The following is a 19039-nucleotide window of genomic DNA, read 5'->3' on the forward strand; positions in this document are numbered from 1 at the left end:
AGATTTTATGATTGCAAAATTAAAGGCATGATGCAACTTTCTTGGGACAATGATATCAAGATATGTCAATGGGCTGATATGTTTTGATTTCTTGAGAATTTAATTCAGGTTAACTTGATGGTTTTTTTCAGCATTGACATGTGTCTCCCTCTCTCATTATCCAAGGGAAAGTATTTAAAATTAAATTGAGCCTTTTCTTTTGGTGTATGTTGCTTGAAAAACTAAGAAAAAAACACCTTATTATTGGCCATTGGGGCATCACAATTTGCGATGACATATTGTCCTACTTTTACAATGATTAGCTACACTAATCATTTCCGAAAATGATTAATTGCCATCATTTGATCAATCAAACAGTGATACTACCAGGGAAGAAAAAAATAAGACCAAACACTTCTTGAATAATAATTATAATTGGTAAAAAAAATTCTGATTAGAAATATAATTTCTCCATAAATATAATTCATAGAATTTTTAAAAATATATTTCTTCTAAAAAAAATCTTTTAGAGTGTGACATTGGAAACATCCATAAAAAATACAAAAATTCCACTGAAATCAGTACATCACTAAAAAGTGATTTGATCATTTCAAGGTCGATAACACACAAATGTAATCATTTAATGCATGTAAATGTATAAACTTCATGCTCCTAAACTACTAACTACTGTGTTATCACCTTATTGGTACATACTTATTCCTAAGGAAGTCTGTATAGAATCAATATTCATATCTTAAAACCGAAGAGCATTGTAGAGGTACACGAGGACCAAGTGATGAAGGCTAGAGATAATTGAGAATTATCATATAGAATATTCAGATCATTTTTCTAGACCTACGAGTGGCAACTAGCTGAAATGTGGCAACAAGTTGCCATCTCAACAAGAAGTTAACATGAAGAACATTGGATCATCATCACATAGGTCTCACAGTAAGAACCAACTTCACATTTCTAAGATGAAGTAGAAGAATTACTTCCAAATCGGGTTGAGAAATGCAAAAGTATTTAAATTCACATAAAATACTTGGTATGATAATACCACAATGAAAAAATTCATTATCTGATCTTTCCAATGACTTGGCTAAGGAATTCATTGCATTTTCTTCCTTGAGCATTATCCTCTTAAACCATGGGCAGGAGATCCCATATTGACTACTTAATCACCTTCATGGATTTGTTTATTTATTTGACCAAAGCATGTTTGAATCATATGATCAGGTCTTATAGGTCATAGTCAAAACACAGTCATCCATCTACAATCTGTCCTAGGTGTCTCAAATCCGAGGGAAACTTATAAAACCATGACATTAATCAATTTTTTTGGCAGAGGCCTGGCAACACTTTGGGTATAAAACCATTCAGGGTTTCATAAACTATTTCTCTAAAATGTATCCATCCATCCTTTGTCATTGTGAATTGATATATTTATCTGTATATAGTAGTATTCTGTCTATGGTAGATTTACTAGTATACGGTATATAGTAGATTTATACACTGAACATCACATTTGGCCTTGGACTTAATTATAACTATCACACAAGATCGATGATGACTAAATTTATGAATGGTCAACTAGATGTAGAATGCGTAATTTTTTTACAGGCCATCAATAATTCCATCAATGGTGAAGATGACTCTCACAGACATCATCCTTATATGGCTTGAGACGAAGGCGAAAGCTAGAAGAATGGGCATGTCGGGGCTGAAACAAACACCAACACAGAGACAACCCATTCCTGTCAGGTTTTACAAAGATGTAGATGGTATGTCCAGCTGCTTGTAGTGTTCATGCAGGTTAAATTACTATTCCACAAGCCAATGCCATAAAGGAAATACTGTCATATGCATGTTCCACTATGTGCTTTTGGTGAACATGGATGTCAAGGAGCACATCCCACTAAACTGATGTTCCCATACCAAATAGATAAACATTATAATCATGCATATAAGAGTTTATTTTTTACCCTAATATTGCATATTTACTTTTTACTTCTTCCTAAATATTGGCATGGATCTGTGATCACCCAAAATTTACCTTCTTTAAGTTAACTTGATGTATATCATCACTTTCAACTTACCAAAAATAGAGATAATCTCTCAAAAGTTGGACTTCTTCAAGAAAGATTTAAGATTTCACGTTGACCTCTTGAATTAAGATTTATAATTCCGGAGTCAACTTTAATGAATTTTAATGGAGATTATTTAATTGATTACTAATTTGACTAAAGTTTAATGCCTCCATTTTGCATTATCAAGTAGCACGCTTCAAAGTATTCTAGATGTTTCAATGTGGGGGCTGATATGTTTGGCGTATGAGATTTCAAAGTACACTAGAATCATTTGAAGGCCTATGTGACATGAATATATTTTTTCATGAGTGTGAGATGCTTTTTTTCCAATTTACTATTAATAAATCAGTGATTTAAAATCGGGTGAACCATAGATTGTGGAAATGCATATTTTGCAACAACTTTATCCCACCCAAATAAATATGCTCGCTTTAATTTCTATACAAAGGAAATTTCTTTGCTGAAAACATATTTTTAATACTCTCGGTTCTCACAAAAGGTGAATAAAGTAGTAAAATTATTCACTTATTTTTTGGATTAAGACACCATATACCCAGTTTATGCAATTATTTGTATGGCAAGCCAACTGCTGAAAGAATAAATCATTTGGCCAAAGAGAAAGGAAATACCAAAATCAATCAGACATGTTTTTTCAAAATGCCAAGCATGAATAAAAATTTGGTCTTTTGATTTTCTTATTTTCATCATTTATCCCAATTTATAAATTTGATTCTTGGTGGACATATGAGCTGAATTTAAGTCCAATTCAAAAGGAAACAAAGCGATAGCATCAAGGTTGATGTCGGGGAAAGCCGGCTTACGACAATTCTGTTATCACTTTTAAAACAAAATATAACACAACGAAATATTAGGCAGAACAGCATTTGTTCTGTTTGATGAGTGATTTAATTGTGTTCCAATAACTAATTTAATGAACCTTAATTCATTAAACATTTCAACATCATTAAACTTCAATGTATTCATCTTGCTCTATCCCTCCAATGTATTCATGTGGGACTCAAATGTTGTCCTAGCTGCTCTGTAGCTAATCAGCATACAATATGATACATGCACCACTATGTATACAATTCATACACGTAGAAAAATATAAAAGCATACACTCTAAAGCTTGACTCACAGAAAAAAGATGTTAAGCACTCAACATGAGATAAACTATCAAAGATATATTGATAATAAGAACACTTCAAGTACATAGTGCTCAAGCATATTGTTGAGTTTCCAAGAATCAATCATCCAATATTCATCCATATCTCTTGAGTACTTTCGAGGCAATCATTTCAGTTTGTTTTATGACAACTCGTCATCGTCATCCTTGACGATGAATCCTAGTGACCATTAACGAACGACGCACCACGAGGGTCTTTCAGAATTTCACAGAACTTGAGATTATCAATGTAATTCAAGAAAATTCTTGAGAGAAAACTGTTCGTTAACCCTTTTATTGATTTATAATCCACCTGGCACATGATTAATATGCTTAAAAACGTTAAGCAAGACATGGATTCAGGCTTTAAACAAGAGAATAGGAGAGAAACAAGAACCTGTTTTTTTTTACAGCTGGGCAGCAACTCTCGCATTATCTTCCCCAGTAACCCACGGGTGCGTAGCCACAGCTTGTAAGGTCATCCTCCGACGCGGGTCTGCCATAAAAAACCAAATCAGAGAGAGAAAATAAAAATTTAAAAATAAAAAAGGAAGAGTTTTATATTATTCGCCTTTGCAAAGAAGCCCTTCAAGAAGATCCTTCAAGAGAGGGTTCAGCCCATCTGGGATGACCAAGGGGTCGTTCACTATCTGAAAAATCCCACAAAAAAAGATAAAAGAAATTAAAATACTTATTTCCTTTTTGTGAAATTCTCTGAAAAATTGAACTCACCTTGTCGTAGGTATCTTGTAGGGTTTCCCCTAGGAAAGGGTACCGACCAAAGACCATGCAGTATAAGGTGACGCCCACAGCCCACGTGTCCGCGGTCCTTCCACAGTATGTTAATCCTTCGAAAAATGGATTTCAGTCCAATATTTTAAATAAAATACAAATTTCAAAATAAAATGAAAATAAAAAGTGATTGTCACCTTGGCAACACTCCGGTGCAGTGAAAACAGGAGTGCCTGGGGACCTCCGTAGCTCGTCGTCATCGTCCTAGGACGAAATGTATAACAGATCAAATAAAGAACGATCAAACTATTTGATGGATGCGGGCGGATACCTCGAAGACCTGACTCACGCTGAAATCCCCAATCTTGACCCTGCCGTCGCTCGTGACCAGAAGGTTATCGGGCTTGATGTCCCCATGGATGATGTTCTAAGGATCCAAAAATATTCACATTAGTTTACAAGTGATAAATGTTCATACACAAAAAATATATATATAATAAGGAAGACTAGTGTTAGAAGCTCCACACATTTAATTACCCCATTGAAGAACCAACAAGCAAGGAAGGTTGGCAAAGTGAATAAGACGGTGATTGAGAAGAGAAGAGGGAAAACTTGATTGTATTCTCTTTCAATTTCCATAAATCATGGGATTTTGGAGCTGAACCTTGGGGGAAAGGCTGAGAAATTTTTTCCAGATTTTCATTTTTTTTTCAAAAGTTCAGATTCATTCAGTTGAGTTTACTGCAAATACATATGATTCGGCGGGCTTTTGATCAACATATGCATGTAAATTTACGTTTTTGTACGAATAGAAAAAAATAAGGCTCTCCCACTAGAAACTTCATGCTCATGTTGATTTATTTATATTATTCCCATACCCTGTATTTCTCTATTTTTGTGTAAGTCCCCTAATGAGGCTCACGTGCTAGGAATTTCTTTAATAGGCCCAGTAAGGACCACTCAACGTGTTGTCTGCACTGTAACCCTACATAATCGTGTAGGAAATCTCTTTTTTTAAGAGAAAAAAAGTTTGTTCTTCGCCAACTAGGGTTCCTGCAGGTGGCATCAACATAGCAAATGCCAGCGGTGCCATGTGGTGATACCGTGCATTTAAGTACCACATCGCCCTTGGGTTTGGGAACAGAAGTACGGGGAAACATGCTAAGACAAAATATCCGATTTTTTATTAATAAGGGTTTCTGGCGCGCAAGATTTTTTTTTTATTTTACTAACCCATAATTCTTAATTCAAAAGGGTTTTTGTAATTTAAGAAAACGGCAAGCACAGAATATACACGTAATGTTGGTTTCACAATTGTTTTAAGAATACTTTGGTGTAGTTTTTAAACATGTACCGAGGCAAATTTATATTTTTGTAAGAAAACGGAAAAAATAAATACTCACGTTAGAGTGGAGGTAGATGAGCCCGGTAACAATGTCTTTCAAGTACCTTCTGGAGGTCTCTTCATCGAGGCCGCCTTCTGGACCACAGCCTTCACAGGACCACTTGCCTTCAACGTACTCAAGAACTAAAGACAAAATGGAAAGAATGATGGATAGACGATAATTTTTTAATCTTGGAGGAATGGAAGGGCAAAGTTGGGGTTTATTAAAAGGATACCCATGTAAAAATTGTCGCTGTCTGGGTCATCAATCACCTCAATAAGTTTGACTACGTTTGGGTGGTCCAAGATCTTCATGATCGACACCTGCATGCCATGGAAAAATAAATCATTCATTTCATATAATTCAGCCTAAGATACAAAGGAGTCACATTTCTCATAATTCAGCCGAACACAAGAATTTATCACGGGCTAACCTCACGTAGAACATCAGACATAGCCGTCTCTGATGGAGCCACTCGCAGCTTCAGTAAGTGAGATTTGTGGAAAACCTGAACTTTAAAAGTTTAAAAACATTTTCAAACAGCTGAGATGAAAAGCATTTAACCAAAAAGAGAAAAAAAATATGAAACAGCAGTTCAACAAAATTAATATAAATATAAATGTAAAAGGACTGCAAATATGCTAGAAATCAATATGAAAATGATGACAGGAAAGGATTAAACCATAAGAAACAAACAATTCAGAAAGGGTCGTCGTTAAACAAAATAATTCAGGGAATAAAGAATGGAAGAAAGATATTTAACCTTAATAGCGTAGTGTTTTCCGTCTTTAGTACTTCTGTAGAGAACCTGAATAGGGGGAAAGAAGGCATGATTTCTCATGATAATAATCGTTGGGATATCGACTGAAGGCACTTACCACTTTTCCATAGCTTCCAGCACCAATTCTACATTCTCTCACATACTCGTTGACCATCCTGTTTCCATTGTCGTCCTGATATTTCACACAGAAAGATACACTTACATAAATTTTAGTTTCTCATCATTTAGCAAACTGGTTACAAAAGAAGTTATTAACTTATCGGAGATTAATTCTAATTATACTGTACGAAAACATTCCCTAGTTCCTTCTCTCGATTAGAGTAAGCATGTAATCATGTGTCTGGAAACTTTTAGCCGTTTATCTATGATAAGGGTCTTCCAAGAACGTACCAGACTAAAAAGAGAAAGACTACTGCCAACCTTATCACACGTGCGGGCTGAATTGGCACGTGTGAGATTCGAATAAAATGCGCGGGAAAGTGGCGCCAATCGGGGAGAATATAAATAGAATAAAAGAAAGCAAGAAAGGGGACATCGAGGACATTTTTCGAGCTTCAGGAGATTCTCCAGCGGGCTGCCCGATCCGGACGGCGACTCTCGCTCCCGATCCAGGGAGCAGATTTATCCTTTCTGTTTGAATTTCCTTCCATTGTTATTTTGATTACTATCCAGTCACCCTGTTGATTCCGACACCGAATTCTACGAACGGCATTATAAATCTGCTTGTATTTGGCCCAGTCGGAATTATTGATGTGATTTAGAGGAACGTGGGTGTGGCATTCTATTGTAAATTTCCTAGAGGTTTTCCTAATCTCTCGGGATCCTATCAATTTGGTATCAGAGCCTAAGATTTTGGGGGATAATGCGCAGAAGTTCTTGAGTAAGGAAATATATACCTATCAATATTGTATCAGATTTTAATGGAATCTTATTGACGGCTTTACACATCGACAACTTGACAAAGGTTCAGACGATATACTCAATTCTTGCTATTATAACAATCCAGCTGATAACCCAGGAGATCTCGGTCACATCGCTTGAGACTAATACTCCAGAGGTGCCATGGCTGATTTGGAAGATAGGCTTGAAGCACTCTCTGCTCGAGTAGAGGCGAATCAAAGTCGTGTCACTAGCGTCTTGGAGCATATCATGCAGGAAATGGCTACTATGAATGCACAATTGAAGGGCAAGGCGCCGGTTCAAGGGACTTCCAATTCTTGTGAAGAAGCACCTCTACAAACTTCTGAGAGGAGAATTGAGTTTGACACCAGGTTTAAAAGGGGGGATCTCCCGGTATTCAGTGGCTATCAACCCGAGGCTTGGTTAAAAACAGTTGAGAGGTTCTTTCGTCTGCACCCTATGGCTGACCGCGACAAGTTGCATTTATTGGCCTTACACTTAGATGATGCTGCTCGTACATGGTTTATTCACACCGAAGAAAATTTCGGCATGACCACTTGGCTAGACTTTAAAAGTCACTTCGAAGGAAGATACGCACTAGCCACTCATGTTCTACACCGACAGTTATTTGAGGTACAACAGAAAACCACTGTCAGTGACTACCGAACTGAGTTCGAAGAAATTATTATCCAGCTACCCTTAGTAGAACCCGAAATTAAGGAAAGTGCTTATCTCCGAGGATTACTACCAGAGATAAGGACGGAAGTATTGAGATACAGACCCTATGGATTACGTGAGATTATGGATCTATCACTCAGAGCTGAAGCTGACCTGGGGACTTTGTACAGAGCTTGGCAGAGCACTCCTCCTTATGCCACTATTGCACCTAGCACTTATGCAGCCACAAGGCAGTCGTCTGGGCATAACTCAAGATACCACTCTAGCCAACAACAAGAACCTAAGACACTACAAAGGAACCCGATTACACATTATTCGAACAACCAAGTCAACCCCAGAGGTTCACAAAACAGTAGAATTGACAAAAGAAGTAATATCAGAATTACAGATTCAGAATACCAACAAAGGAAAGACAAGGGGCTTTGCTACTACTGCAATGACAAATTCACCCCTGGTCACCGTTGTAAGAAAAATTTGAATTTAATCTTGATCCGAGAGGGGGATGAATCGCCTGAAATCCATGATAATATTGAAGAAGATGATCTAATGCAGACCGATGAAGAACCTATAACGCAAGGAGCCTTGTTCCTGGCAAGAGTTAATCTTAGACAAGCGCAGAGGCAGGCAGCCACGGGGGCACTTAAAATGTGGGGGTCTATCAAAGGTGCTAGTGTGGTAGTCCTTATTGATGGAGGAGCTACCCACAACTTCATCAATCCTGCTATTATAAACACAATGGAAATTCCAATACTGGATGGTCCTCAATTTGATGTGATGTTGGGAGATGGGTATTTGAGGTCATCTAAAGGCATATGCCTCAACGTGCATCTATATTTGCAGGGAATGGATATTATCCAGGACTTCTTTCCACTATCACTTGGAAGATTCGACGTGGTACTGGGCGCAAAATGGTTGAGAACACTTGATTGGTTTTACTCTAACTACAACTTATTGACCCTCAAGGTATTGTGGAACAACCAAATTTACACACTCCAATCAGATCCCGAGTTCCGACCGTATGGAGAAAATGCCAATCTGCCTCCTCAAGCTATCATCGGCCAAAAGCGTCAATTCAGAAGACTCCATGAATTGTGCGACCCCAACCGTGCAATGGTACTCACTCTTCAACTCTCCTCAGTCATTTCAAATTATGAATGCCTTTATCCATCAGTATTTGAATCTATATTGAAGCTACCTCCCAAAAGAGCCTTGGATCATCGTATACATTTGACTCCAGGTTCTAACCCTGTGAATGTACGACCATACAGATATTCATACTTACACAAAAATGAAATAGAAGTGTTGATTCAACAGATGTTAGATGCCCAGATCATCAGACATTCTACTAGTCCCTTTTCAAGTCCTGCATTGCTGATAAAAAAAAATATGGAGGATGGAGGATATGTATAGACTATTGGGCCCTCAACAAGATCACTATACCCAACCGGTTCCCCATCCCGGTAGTGGAAGAATTGTTAGAAGAGTTGCATGGAACTATGATCTTCACAAGGTTAGACTTGAAATCTGGATATTATCAAATAAGAATGTTTGAGAATGACATTCAAAAGACCGCTTTCAAGACACACCAAGGTCACTATGAATTCCTCATTATGCCCTTTGGGTTATCCACAGCCCCAGCTACTTTTCAAGGGTTGATGAACTCTATTTTTCAACTTCATTTGAGGAAATTTGTACTGGTATTTTTTGACGATATACTTGTTTACAGCAAATCCTTGAGTGAACATGAACACCATCTGAAACTAGTGTTTGAATTATTAGAACAAAATCAGTTATGTGTGAACTCAAAAAAATGTGCATTTCACCAAGATAGAATCGAGTTTCTGGGGCATTGGGTTACGGCAGATGGAGTGTCCACGGATGCAGGGAAGATAGAGGCTATCCAAAAGTGGCCCACGCCTATCAACATTAAACAGCTGAGGGGATTCTTGGGACTGCCGAACAATTATAGAAAATTTGTGCGACATTATTCAAGCATAGCCTTTCCACTAACAAAATTACTCAAGAAGGAGGCTTTTCAATGGTCTACTGAGTCTGATATAGCTTTCTCAAAGTTAAAAGAAGCACTTTCAACTACTCCTATTCTCAGTCTACCGGACTTCACCAAACCCTTCACGGTTGAAACAGATGCGTCTGGATTCGGAGTTGGAGCTGTACTTATCCAGGAACAACATCCAATAGCCTATTTCAGTAAAACTCTATCCACCAGAGCTCAATCCAAGTCGACATACGAACGGGAATTGATTGCTATCGTGTGGGCTATAAATAAGTGGAAGCATTACTTGATCTTTAGAAAATTTTATATATTGACCGACCAGGTATCACTTAAATTCTTAAATGATCAAAATGATGTGCCTCAACACTATCACAAATGGGTCTCAAAACTTTTGGGATATGATTTTGAAATTAGATACAAGACAGGCAAAACTAATGTGGTAGCGGATGCACTATCACGATCTATGGAAGACATGTCGATCAACAGCATCTCAGTGACCCATTGGCTTGATAAAGCTAGCCTGGAACAAGAAGTTATGCAAGATCCAATACTTTCCAAGATTCAAAGATCTGTGATTGCCAAAGAAGGAAAATATACACATTACTCCATCCACCAAAACCTCCTATTTCATAAGGGAAGGTTGGTTCTACCGAGTAACTCACAGTGGGTCAGTAAGGTATTGCAAGAACTACATGATGCCAAGGTGGGTGGCCATGGTGGATTTCTAAAGACATACAAAAGAATTTCACAGCAATTCTTTTGGCATGGCATGAAAAGGAGAATCAAGACTTACGTATCATCTTGTCATATATGTCAAACTCACAAGTCTTCCACGTTAACTCCAGCTGGGTTGCTAACACCTCTACCTATACCCGATAAAATATGGGAAGATATTTCTCTCGACTTTATTGAAGGATTACCTACATCGCTGGGATTTAATTCTATTTTGGTAGTAGTGGACAGACTGAGTAAATATGCTCATTTCATTTCAGTCAAACATCCCTTCTCAGCCTATGATATCGCCACAGTGTTCATCAAAGAAGTCGTCAAGTTGCACGGCATTCCCAGATCAATAGTGTCAGACAGAGGCAGTTTGTTTACCAGTGGGTTTTGGAAAGAGCTACATAAAATCCAAGGCACTAAACTACAGTTGAGTTCTTCGTATCATCCAGAGTCAGATGGACAAACCGAAGTTACAAATAGAAGCCTAGAGTGTTATTTACGTTGCTTTACATCTGAGCAACCCAGGCAGTGGGCAAATTGGATACCATGGGCTGGGTACAGCTATAACACCTCATTTCACTCTGCTATTAATATGACACCTTTCCAGGCAGTATATGGTCGTGAACCTCCAAACCTTATTCGATATGGAAGCCCCTCAACACCCTTGGATTCTCTGGATGCTCTCCTCAAAGAAAGAGACCATATTCTAGATATACTCTAAAACAATATGGCTAAGGCCCAAAGTAGCATGAAACAACAGGCTGATAAACATAGGCGTGAAGTGGAATTTGAGGAAGGAGATTCCGTTTATCTTAAAATACGCCCGTAACGCATGAAGTCCTTAGCCAAAAGGCCTTGTGAAAAGCTTTCACCGCGATACTATGGACCCTACAAAATTCTACAGAAAATCGGAACTGTTGCGTATAAGATAGATCTTCCTACATCTTGCAAATTACACCCGGTTTTTCATGTGTCTATGTTAAAAAAATCTCTTGGGATTAACCAATCCTCCCTGGATATTCCATCTAACCTATCTGAGTCTTTGGAATGGCAGGTCTATCCTGAATGCATACTCTCATACCGATTCAACCGAGACGGGATGCAAATACTCGTCAAGTGGAAAAATTTGCCAAACTATGAAGCTACGTGGGAGGATGTCCATACCGTCGAAAGGCAATTTCCCAGCTTTCCAATTAGGGACCAATTGGTCTTCAAGGGGGGAAGTACTGATAAGGGTCTTCCAAGAACGTACCAGACTAAAAAGAGAAAGACTACTGCCAACCTTATCACACGTGCGGGCTGAATTGGCACGTGTGAGATTCGAATAAAATGCGCGGGAAAGTGGCGCCAATCGGGGAGAATATAAATAGAATAAAAGAAAGCAAGAAAGGGGACATCGAGGACATTTTTCGAGCTTCAGGAGATTCTCCAGCGGGCTGCCCGATCCGGACGGCGACTCTCGCTCCCGATCCAGGGAGCAGATTTATCCTTTCTGTTTGAATTTCCTTCCGTTGTTATTTTGATTACTATCCAGTCACCCTGTTGATTCCGACACCGAATTCTACGAACGGCATTATAAATCTGCTTGTATTTGGCCCAGTCGGAATTATTGATGTGATTGAGAGGAACGTGGGTGTGGCATTCTATTGTAAATTTCCTAGAGGTTTTCCTAATCTCTCGGGATCCTATCAATCTACCAATAAAAATACCAAAAGACGCAGCTTTCCACATGTTTAGAATAAAATTATTACAGTTTACTATCCATTACAATCAACAAACACAGTACGTTCTCGAGGAATTTGTGCCAAAATGAGTATGGGGATATAACGTAGTTCCTAATAGTAAACTTCAAATGTATAGTTATATGAAATCACATTTCGCTTTATGACTTAAAGATAAAGATATTTTAAAAGCAAAGATATAAATCATGAAGAGGAGAAAATCTCATAGAGGACTTCATTGAAATCGAGTAAGCGCACCGTACGGAGAGAAATGAAGGCCGTGTGAGGAAAATTTTAGTCGCATCTTTACCAATAAATTTGCATCAATTACAAGTTTCTAGAATTTCAGAATATAAACTTCTCCTAGAAGACGATAGATTACTACCAACGATCGCTGTCTATTCTTGAAAAGTCGGTTCCAAAATCAGATTTAGCATAGAGCATAGCTACGAGTTTTCATCTTCACTCGCATCGGCAACAATGAATGTTAATCAAATTAAGGTATATGAAGTCGCATTTTTCATCAAGGCTTAAAAAATTCAGGTATTAAATATCGAGATTGCATGCCATTATGGAAAAGATGAAAGGAAAAATTAGCCGAATATTTTCAGAATTTTAGAATAAAACTTCTCCCAGAAGGCTATAGATCACAACAAACAATCTCACTCTGTTCTAGTAGAGTTGGCTACAAACCCACCACAGGAATATTAACAATGAAGAGTTAACAGTTAATGCATATTCAAAAAAAAATTCAGAAAGGTTGCATATTCAAATTCTAACTATATTAAAAGAAAGACGAGTAAATCTCTTTAAAGAAGTCGATTACCTCGGAACGGATAAGCTGACGAGTTTCCTTAACAGGGACTTCACGAGAGGTTAAGCCGCTCTTAACCCTAGCCTGCAGTATCTCCTCAAAGCTCTTGCAGCTCCTACTCAAGCCTTCGCTCATGAACGAGTCGCCTTCACCGTTGTACATGTAAAACCTATCGTTATCCTCTGATTCTTCAGGAAACAAGAACTCTTGCTTAAACTGGCCTCCCGGTGCTCGAACAGCCACGAGTGACCTGTGCGTTTTTCTCATAAATCCAAAGCAGCCACAGCAGGCCATCTTCACGACCGAAAAAATATAATCGCACATAGGGAATTAACGGAACTTATTAACACGCCGGATGTCCCGTTTCCATTCGCTTTTCTGCAATGCAAAGGCAGAAGAATCACGATCAATTTCTCCAAATAAACACGTTTAATCGCAGTAAATTTTCGAAATCAAACCCTAATCTATCCTCCTGGAGCTTTCATTCGAAGAAGACAAGACAAAAAACAAATAACCTAACGTGCCGGAAAAGAACGGGCAGAACCGCGTCGAAGATCAAGAACCTAAGAGTAGAAAAACCGTACCGTTCTCAGGAAACAACAATGCAAAGAGCAAATTTTAACCAAATCGAGATGATCTTTCCAAAATCGAACATCACCAAAAAACTACGAAAATCAGGAATCTTAAGGAAAAATTTATTGAAAAAGGCGACAAGTAAGAAGAAAATCTTACCAGAAATCGGTAGAAACGGCGCCAACCCTCTCCTTCCCACTCCACCGGGCCTCGCAGAGAGCTCCGCGGGGCCGGCGAAGGGGGCAAGAAGAAGAACAGAAAATAGCTGACCGAAGAAACTTTAACCATGACGTAAATCAATAAATACTTTTCCCATCTGATAAATAAAAAATAAAAAATTATTTTTTATTCTGGGCCTATCGATTGGACGGCTCCAAACGATGATCCCTACCGGCTTTTCGATCTTGACGGTGGACGTCTCACGGGGTTCTTGAGCCCTCCCACGTGCGAGCGGTTGTTCCTTGCCACGTGCCGTGGCGGGCCCCAGCTGCTTTGATAATTCAAATTTCAGGAGAGAGAGAGAGAGAGAGATGCAGAGCGACATATAAATAAAGAGGCAGCTGACCTTAAATACGAGCTTGCAAGAGCCAGCAAAGGACAGCGAAGATAGTGGAGATGAGCGAGGGAGACTTCCGCCGTCGGTGTGATCGAAGAAGACGAAGAGTTGATCGAGTTTGAGGTGAGTTTTTGGAAGATCTTCTTGTGCTTTCGTGGATTCGAATTCGTTTGATTTTGCCTTGAATCCGTTCCGTCAAACTCTGCTTTTCTCTCGCGGTTCTTAGTCTGGTCCACATCTGCAAGATCCGCGTGTCTCCGCGATCGGAGAAGAGTCGGTGTGATTGCGGAAGATGACGATAAAGTCGATCTAGATGTGCGTTTTTCGTAGATCTTGTCGTGCTTTCGTGGATTCGAATTCGCTTGATTTCACCTTGTATCCGTTCCGTCAAACTCTGCTTTTCGCTTAGTTGTTAGTCTGGTCCGCATCTGGAAGATCAGCGTCTCTTTGCGATCGGAGAAGTGTCGTTGTGATCATGGAAGATGACGAGAAAATCGATTTAAAAGATTTTTTTTCGTAGATCTTCCCGTGCTTTCGTGGATTCGAATTCGCTTGATTTCGACTTGTATCCGTTCCGTCAAACTCTGCTTCTCTCTCTTTCTCAGTTCTTAATCCGGTCCACATCTGCGAGTTCCGCGTTTCTCTGCGGTCGGAGAAGTAGAAGAAGCTGGAAAGGAAGGTACGGCATCGCTGTGATTGAAGCTGGAAATCGAGGTTGAGGTGTGTTTTTCGTAAATCTTTCGTCTTTTTTTAAGATCCGAACTCGCTTGATCTCGCCTCGTCTCTGTTCCGTCAAACTCATCTTCCCTCTATCTCAGTTCTTATACCGGTTCACATCTGCGAGATCCGTGTGTCTGCGATCGGAGAAGTTGAAGAAGCTGGAAAGAGAGGTCCGCCATCGTTGTGATCAAAGATGACGACGAGAAAACCGATCTAGAGGTGCGTTTTTCGTAGATTTTCTCTTCCTTTTTATGTATCTGATGTCGTTTATCCTCGTCTGTTCTCTGTTCCGTCGATTTACGCTTCATCTCGCGCTCTCTCAGTTCTTGATCCGGTCCGCATCGGCAAGATCTGGCTTTTTTTCCTGCGATCTTAGAATCGAAATCGACGGCGGAAGAAGGACAATGTTCATCAAAGGCCTCTTGATCTCCTGTCGGAGGAAGACGGGAAGCGTCCCAGTTTACCTCAACGTCTACGATCTGACGCCGATCAACGGCTACGCGTACTGGTTCGGCCTCGGCATCTACCATTCCGGCGTGCAAGGTCCGACAATTCAATTTTCCTCAATTCAATTTTCGCCAAGAAATCTTTTCAAAAAAAAAAAAATTCGCCAAGAAATAACCTAGATCTAATATTCGGGGACGGATGACGATCTATCTATTCCTCTCCTTAGTCCTTACCCATCCTCAGAACGGAAATCGGAATGAAAGCCTTCTATCCTTCCGTTCCGTCCCCTTCCGCATCGGTGCCCGTTCTAGCCGAACGGAACGGAAAAAAACTTCAGACTCTGTGATGAATGACTGAACGCGTATCCGTTCCGTCCCATTCTGTCATCCGTCTCAAACGTACCATTGGGCAGTATAGTGCACAGACTTGGACAGGACCTCTCAGACTGATGAAGACTGAAATTCATCTGACTGATGATGGACGGGATGGTTTTTTTTCTTGGATGGCGGACAGGACAATTCTACTAATTTTCTATCATATAATTATTTTCTTGAATTGTAGAACTTTTATGAATCAGAATGTGTATCGTTTTCCACTCCCAATGTTTTGGACGGGACGGTTCTGGACAACCCAAAAAATGGTCATGGGACGGGACAAAAACTGTCCCAAACCTAGACATGGTCGTTCTGTTCTTTTTGTGCGAATTTGTGCGGATTGTTTGTTCTGTTCGGTTTTCCGAACAGAACAAAAACAAATTTGAACAGAACATCGCACAGACCCGTGTGCGGCTCTTTTGTTCGCTTTATGCGAATGTTGTTCTAGTTTTGTGCGAATTTGTGCAAATATGCAAGTTTTGTTCGTTTTTGAAAACAAAAAGAACAGAACAAAGAACATTCGCACAAAACTAGAACAAAATTCGCATAAAGCGAACAAAAGAACCGCACACGGCTCTGTACAATGTTCTGTTCAAATTTGTGTTTGTTCTGTTCAAATTTGGTTGCCCTGTGCAGTTCTTTTGTGAGAATTTTTTGTTTGTTTAAAACAAACAGAACAGAACAACCATGTCTAGTGCCAGTTTATGCTCGGACGGTTTTGGACAACCCAAAAAATGGATATGGGACGGGACGGAAACTGTCTCAAACCGTTCAACCGTCCTTGTCCTGGATGATAGTGCACTATATAAATAATGGCTTCTGTTTTACCCCTAATCAATTTGATTCAGCAGTGCATGGAGTGGAGTACGCGTATGGTGCTCACGACCATCCGTCAACGGGGATCTTCTCAGGAGAGCCGCGTCAGTGCCCCGGATTCCGCTTCCGGAAATCAATTCTGATTGGACGGACGGATCTTGGGCCTCGCGAGGTGAGATCGCTCATGGCAAAGATGGCCGAGTCGTATTCCGGATCTTCCTACCACCTCATCACCAAGAATTGCAACCACTTCTGCAATGATGTTTGCCTGCGCCTCGTCGGCAGAACTATCCCTCGCTGGGTCAACCGCCTCGCCAACATTGGTAATTAGTCTCTCTCCCTCTCCCCAAACCACATCTAGTTAAGGTTTGGGGACGGATGATGATCAATCATCCATTCCGTCCCGTACCTTTCAGTCATCCGTCTTGACCTCAAACATGAAACAGAATGAAATCTTCCCAATCCACTCTGCTCCGTCATCGAGTCCCGGTGATTTACTCTTGAATTGCCGTTCTGTCGTTTCCTGTCTGTTCTATTCCAACCAGATTGATCAGATTGGGCATTTGATCACCATCCTAAATGGATTGGTCATGAATTATGATCAAATGCTATCAGCCCTGAGTGATCAGATCAATCAAACGGGGGCCTTGGACGGATCACGAGCAAATTCGGATCAGAATTAGCTCTGATTTGATCAGAGTTTCAGAGCGATCCTGATTTGATCATTCCGCATTTTTATCGGTAAGTTTGTATGATCACTATAATGTTACCTTGATTGATCAGGTTTCAATTCAGTCCCCCAAATGGATTGCCCATTGATTATGATTAGATCAGATCAGCGTGATCCAGTCAAAATCTCTGACCAATCCTCTGTTTGATCGATGTGCTTTCTGTTGATTAAGTTTCTACCATCATTATTGTATCAAAGTTTTGATTTACTAATGGGGTCAGGATGACAAAGTCTAGAAATAGCCATGACAACCTGATGATTAGGGATGAAACCCTACAATTCAAGTAATTACTGTTTTTCAAAAGGTTGACCCGACTGATCGATATCCCATCCTACAGTCGGTCTTCAATATTGGGTCACGTATGGATTGATGTTATTAATCATTTTTGGCATTAAATTTAGTAAATGATGGTATCCTGACCTGAAATCTAGAAGCATTTCATGCAGTTTCTGTAGAATTTGAGACCCGAGCTGATTTCGTCCCCGTCCCGTCCATCGTCCACAGGTTTTGGACGGGACAGTTACCTCATCCAGAGACGAGAAAACCATGTTGTCGAGCCTCTAATTCTAATTACACCACTATTCCCAGGTCTACTCTGCAATTGTGTCCTGCCGGTAGGCCTCCATGTGGCCGGGGTGAGGCAGCGGCCTCCCCCGCCGCCGCCGCCGCACGACGCCGGCGGCCGGAAATCGTCATGCCACGTGGAAAACAAGAAGATCCACGCCAGATCAGTCACGTACATGGTCTCCCCGTCTTCGTCTTCCTCCTGCTCGTCCTCCCCCGTCGACGATCGCAGACGACGGAGTCGTCAACATCAGCCTTACCCCGCCGTCTGGAAGGTCTAGCCTGTTATCTCGCCATATGGCGAGATCTCTGTCACACAACCTGTCCAAAGATGGAGCTGCTGGACCAGGTTAGCGCCACCGTTCCCTCGGGTCCTCATCTCTCCTATTCGAGAGTGATGGATTTCTTTGTGTTATATTCCAAATGGGAAATTTATGTGAATTGTTAGTTTTTACGTGGCCATTCAATCTTATTGCATGTTTGACAAGCAGTATGGGTTTTTTTGTTTACCAGTTGATCTGTTCGGCCTAGAGGTCGTCGAGCGATGACTAGTCAATGTCAAAGTCAAAGTTCATACTAAAAGTTAATTCAATGTCATGGTTAATACTAAAAATTAAACATGTAATTTTGCTCGTGGAACAAGTACGATAAATGAAAAAAATCTTGACATGAATTTATAAAAGAGGAATAATGCATCTAAGTTGTAACTCAATATTGAAGCACATGATATTCACCTTTCAATATATTCCACTAAACTTGATCTCCTATTCGACTTCATAACATTTTTAAATCTGGATAGAAATATATATATATATATATATATATTTGTGTTTAAGGTTTGTAAGGGTATCAGAAACATGGGAAACATGGGTTGTGATTAGAGCAATTGAGGTATGGTATGAGTGGAAGAGATAGATAGGAGACAGTGGAAAAGATATAAGTGGGTGGAGAGAGACTGGGTGAATGAAAGAGAGGTATGTTGGTGGTGAGAGGGAAAGATATTCTTGTTTTTAGTTAAAAAATCTCATGTTGTGCATTAATTTATCAAATATGTATCATTGATACTTGATCGTTATATGCACGTAATAACGACAGTACACATTTATTTTATACCGATCATAAACTACGATGCTAAGGTAGTGTAAAATAACCTCAAGTTTTATGCACATTTCTTGTTTTTAGTAAAAAGATCATGTTCTGCATTAATTCACCAAATATGTGTCATCAATGCTTGATTTTTTCTATCTACATAATAATGACAAGACACGTTTATTCA

General features: G+C 39.8%; 2 protein-coding genes across 3 annotated transcripts; one reads left to right on the plus strand and one right to left on the minus strand.

Annotated features, from left to right (window-relative positions):
• Positions 1 to 3498: 3498 nt before the first annotated feature.
• On the minus strand, positions 3499 to 13849 carry LOC144708347 (serine/threonine-protein kinase GRIK1-like). 2 transcript variants are annotated; one of them, XM_078581601.1, is made up of 13 exons: positions 13715 to 13849; positions 12995 to 13360; positions 6230 to 6304; positions 6115 to 6159; positions 5785 to 5859; positions 5587 to 5674; positions 5370 to 5494; positions 4298 to 4393; positions 4164 to 4230; positions 3967 to 4082; positions 3806 to 3884; positions 3632 to 3730; positions 3499 to 3547 (listed from the first exon to the last, which is right to left on the minus strand). In XM_078581601.1, the coding sequence occupies exons 2-12, from the start codon at positions 13304 to 13306 to the stop codon at positions 3642 to 3644; spliced, it is 1167 nt and encodes a 388-aa protein (XP_078437727.1). In that variant the 5' UTR covers positions 13307 to 13360; positions 13715 to 13849; the 3' UTR covers positions 3499 to 3547; positions 3632 to 3641. The 2 variants fall into 2 exon arrangements, with proteins under 2 accessions (XP_078437727.1, XP_078437726.1); XM_078581600.1 differs by having other exon boundaries at positions 3499 to 3730.
• Positions 13850 to 14104: 255 nt separating this feature from the next.
• Positions 14105 to 18250, plus strand: LOC144708348 (deSI-like protein At4g17486). The gene is made up of 6 exons (XM_078581602.1): positions 14105 to 14234; positions 14717 to 14831; positions 14930 to 15050; positions 15155 to 15374; positions 16504 to 16791; positions 17788 to 18250. The coding sequence occupies exons 4-6, from the start codon at positions 15236 to 15238 to the stop codon at positions 18042 to 18044; spliced, it is 684 nt and encodes a 227-aa protein (XP_078437728.1). The 5' UTR covers positions 14105 to 14234; positions 14717 to 14831; positions 14930 to 15050; positions 15155 to 15235; the 3' UTR covers positions 18045 to 18250.
• Positions 18251 to 19039: the final 789 nt, after the last annotated feature.

This window comes from Wolffia australiana, chromosome 10 (assembly GCF_029677425.1).
Source record: "Wolffia australiana isolate 7733 chromosome 10, ASM2967742v1".
NCBI classification, from domain to species: Eukaryota; Viridiplantae; Streptophyta; class Magnoliopsida; order Alismatales; family Araceae; genus Wolffia; species Wolffia australiana.

Coding starts and splice junctions, on each gene's coding strand:
- LOC144708347 (XM_078581601.1), bottom strand. CDS start 13,306: ATGTGCGATTATATTTTTTCGGTCGTGAAGATGGCCTGCTGTGGCTGC. Junction 5,495..5,586: donor CAGCGACAATTTTTACATGG/GTATCCTTTTAA, acceptor TTTTGTCTTTAG/TTCTTGAGTACGTTGAAGGC. Junction 3,885..3,966: donor TACAAGATACCTACGACAAG/GTGAGTTCAATT, acceptor GGGATTTTTCAG/ATAGTGAACGACCCCTTGGT.
- LOC144708348 (XM_078581602.1), top strand. CDS start 15,236: ATGTTCATCAAAGGCCTCTTGATCTCCTGTCGGAGGAAGACGGGAAGC. Junction 15,375..16,503: donor CTACCATTCCGGCGTGCAAG/GTCCGACAATTC, acceptor TTGATTCAGCAG/TGCATGGAGTGGAGTACGCG. Junction 16,792..17,787: donor CAACCGCCTCGCCAACATTG/GTAATTAGTCTC, acceptor CACTATTCCCAG/GTCTACTCTGCAATTGTGTC.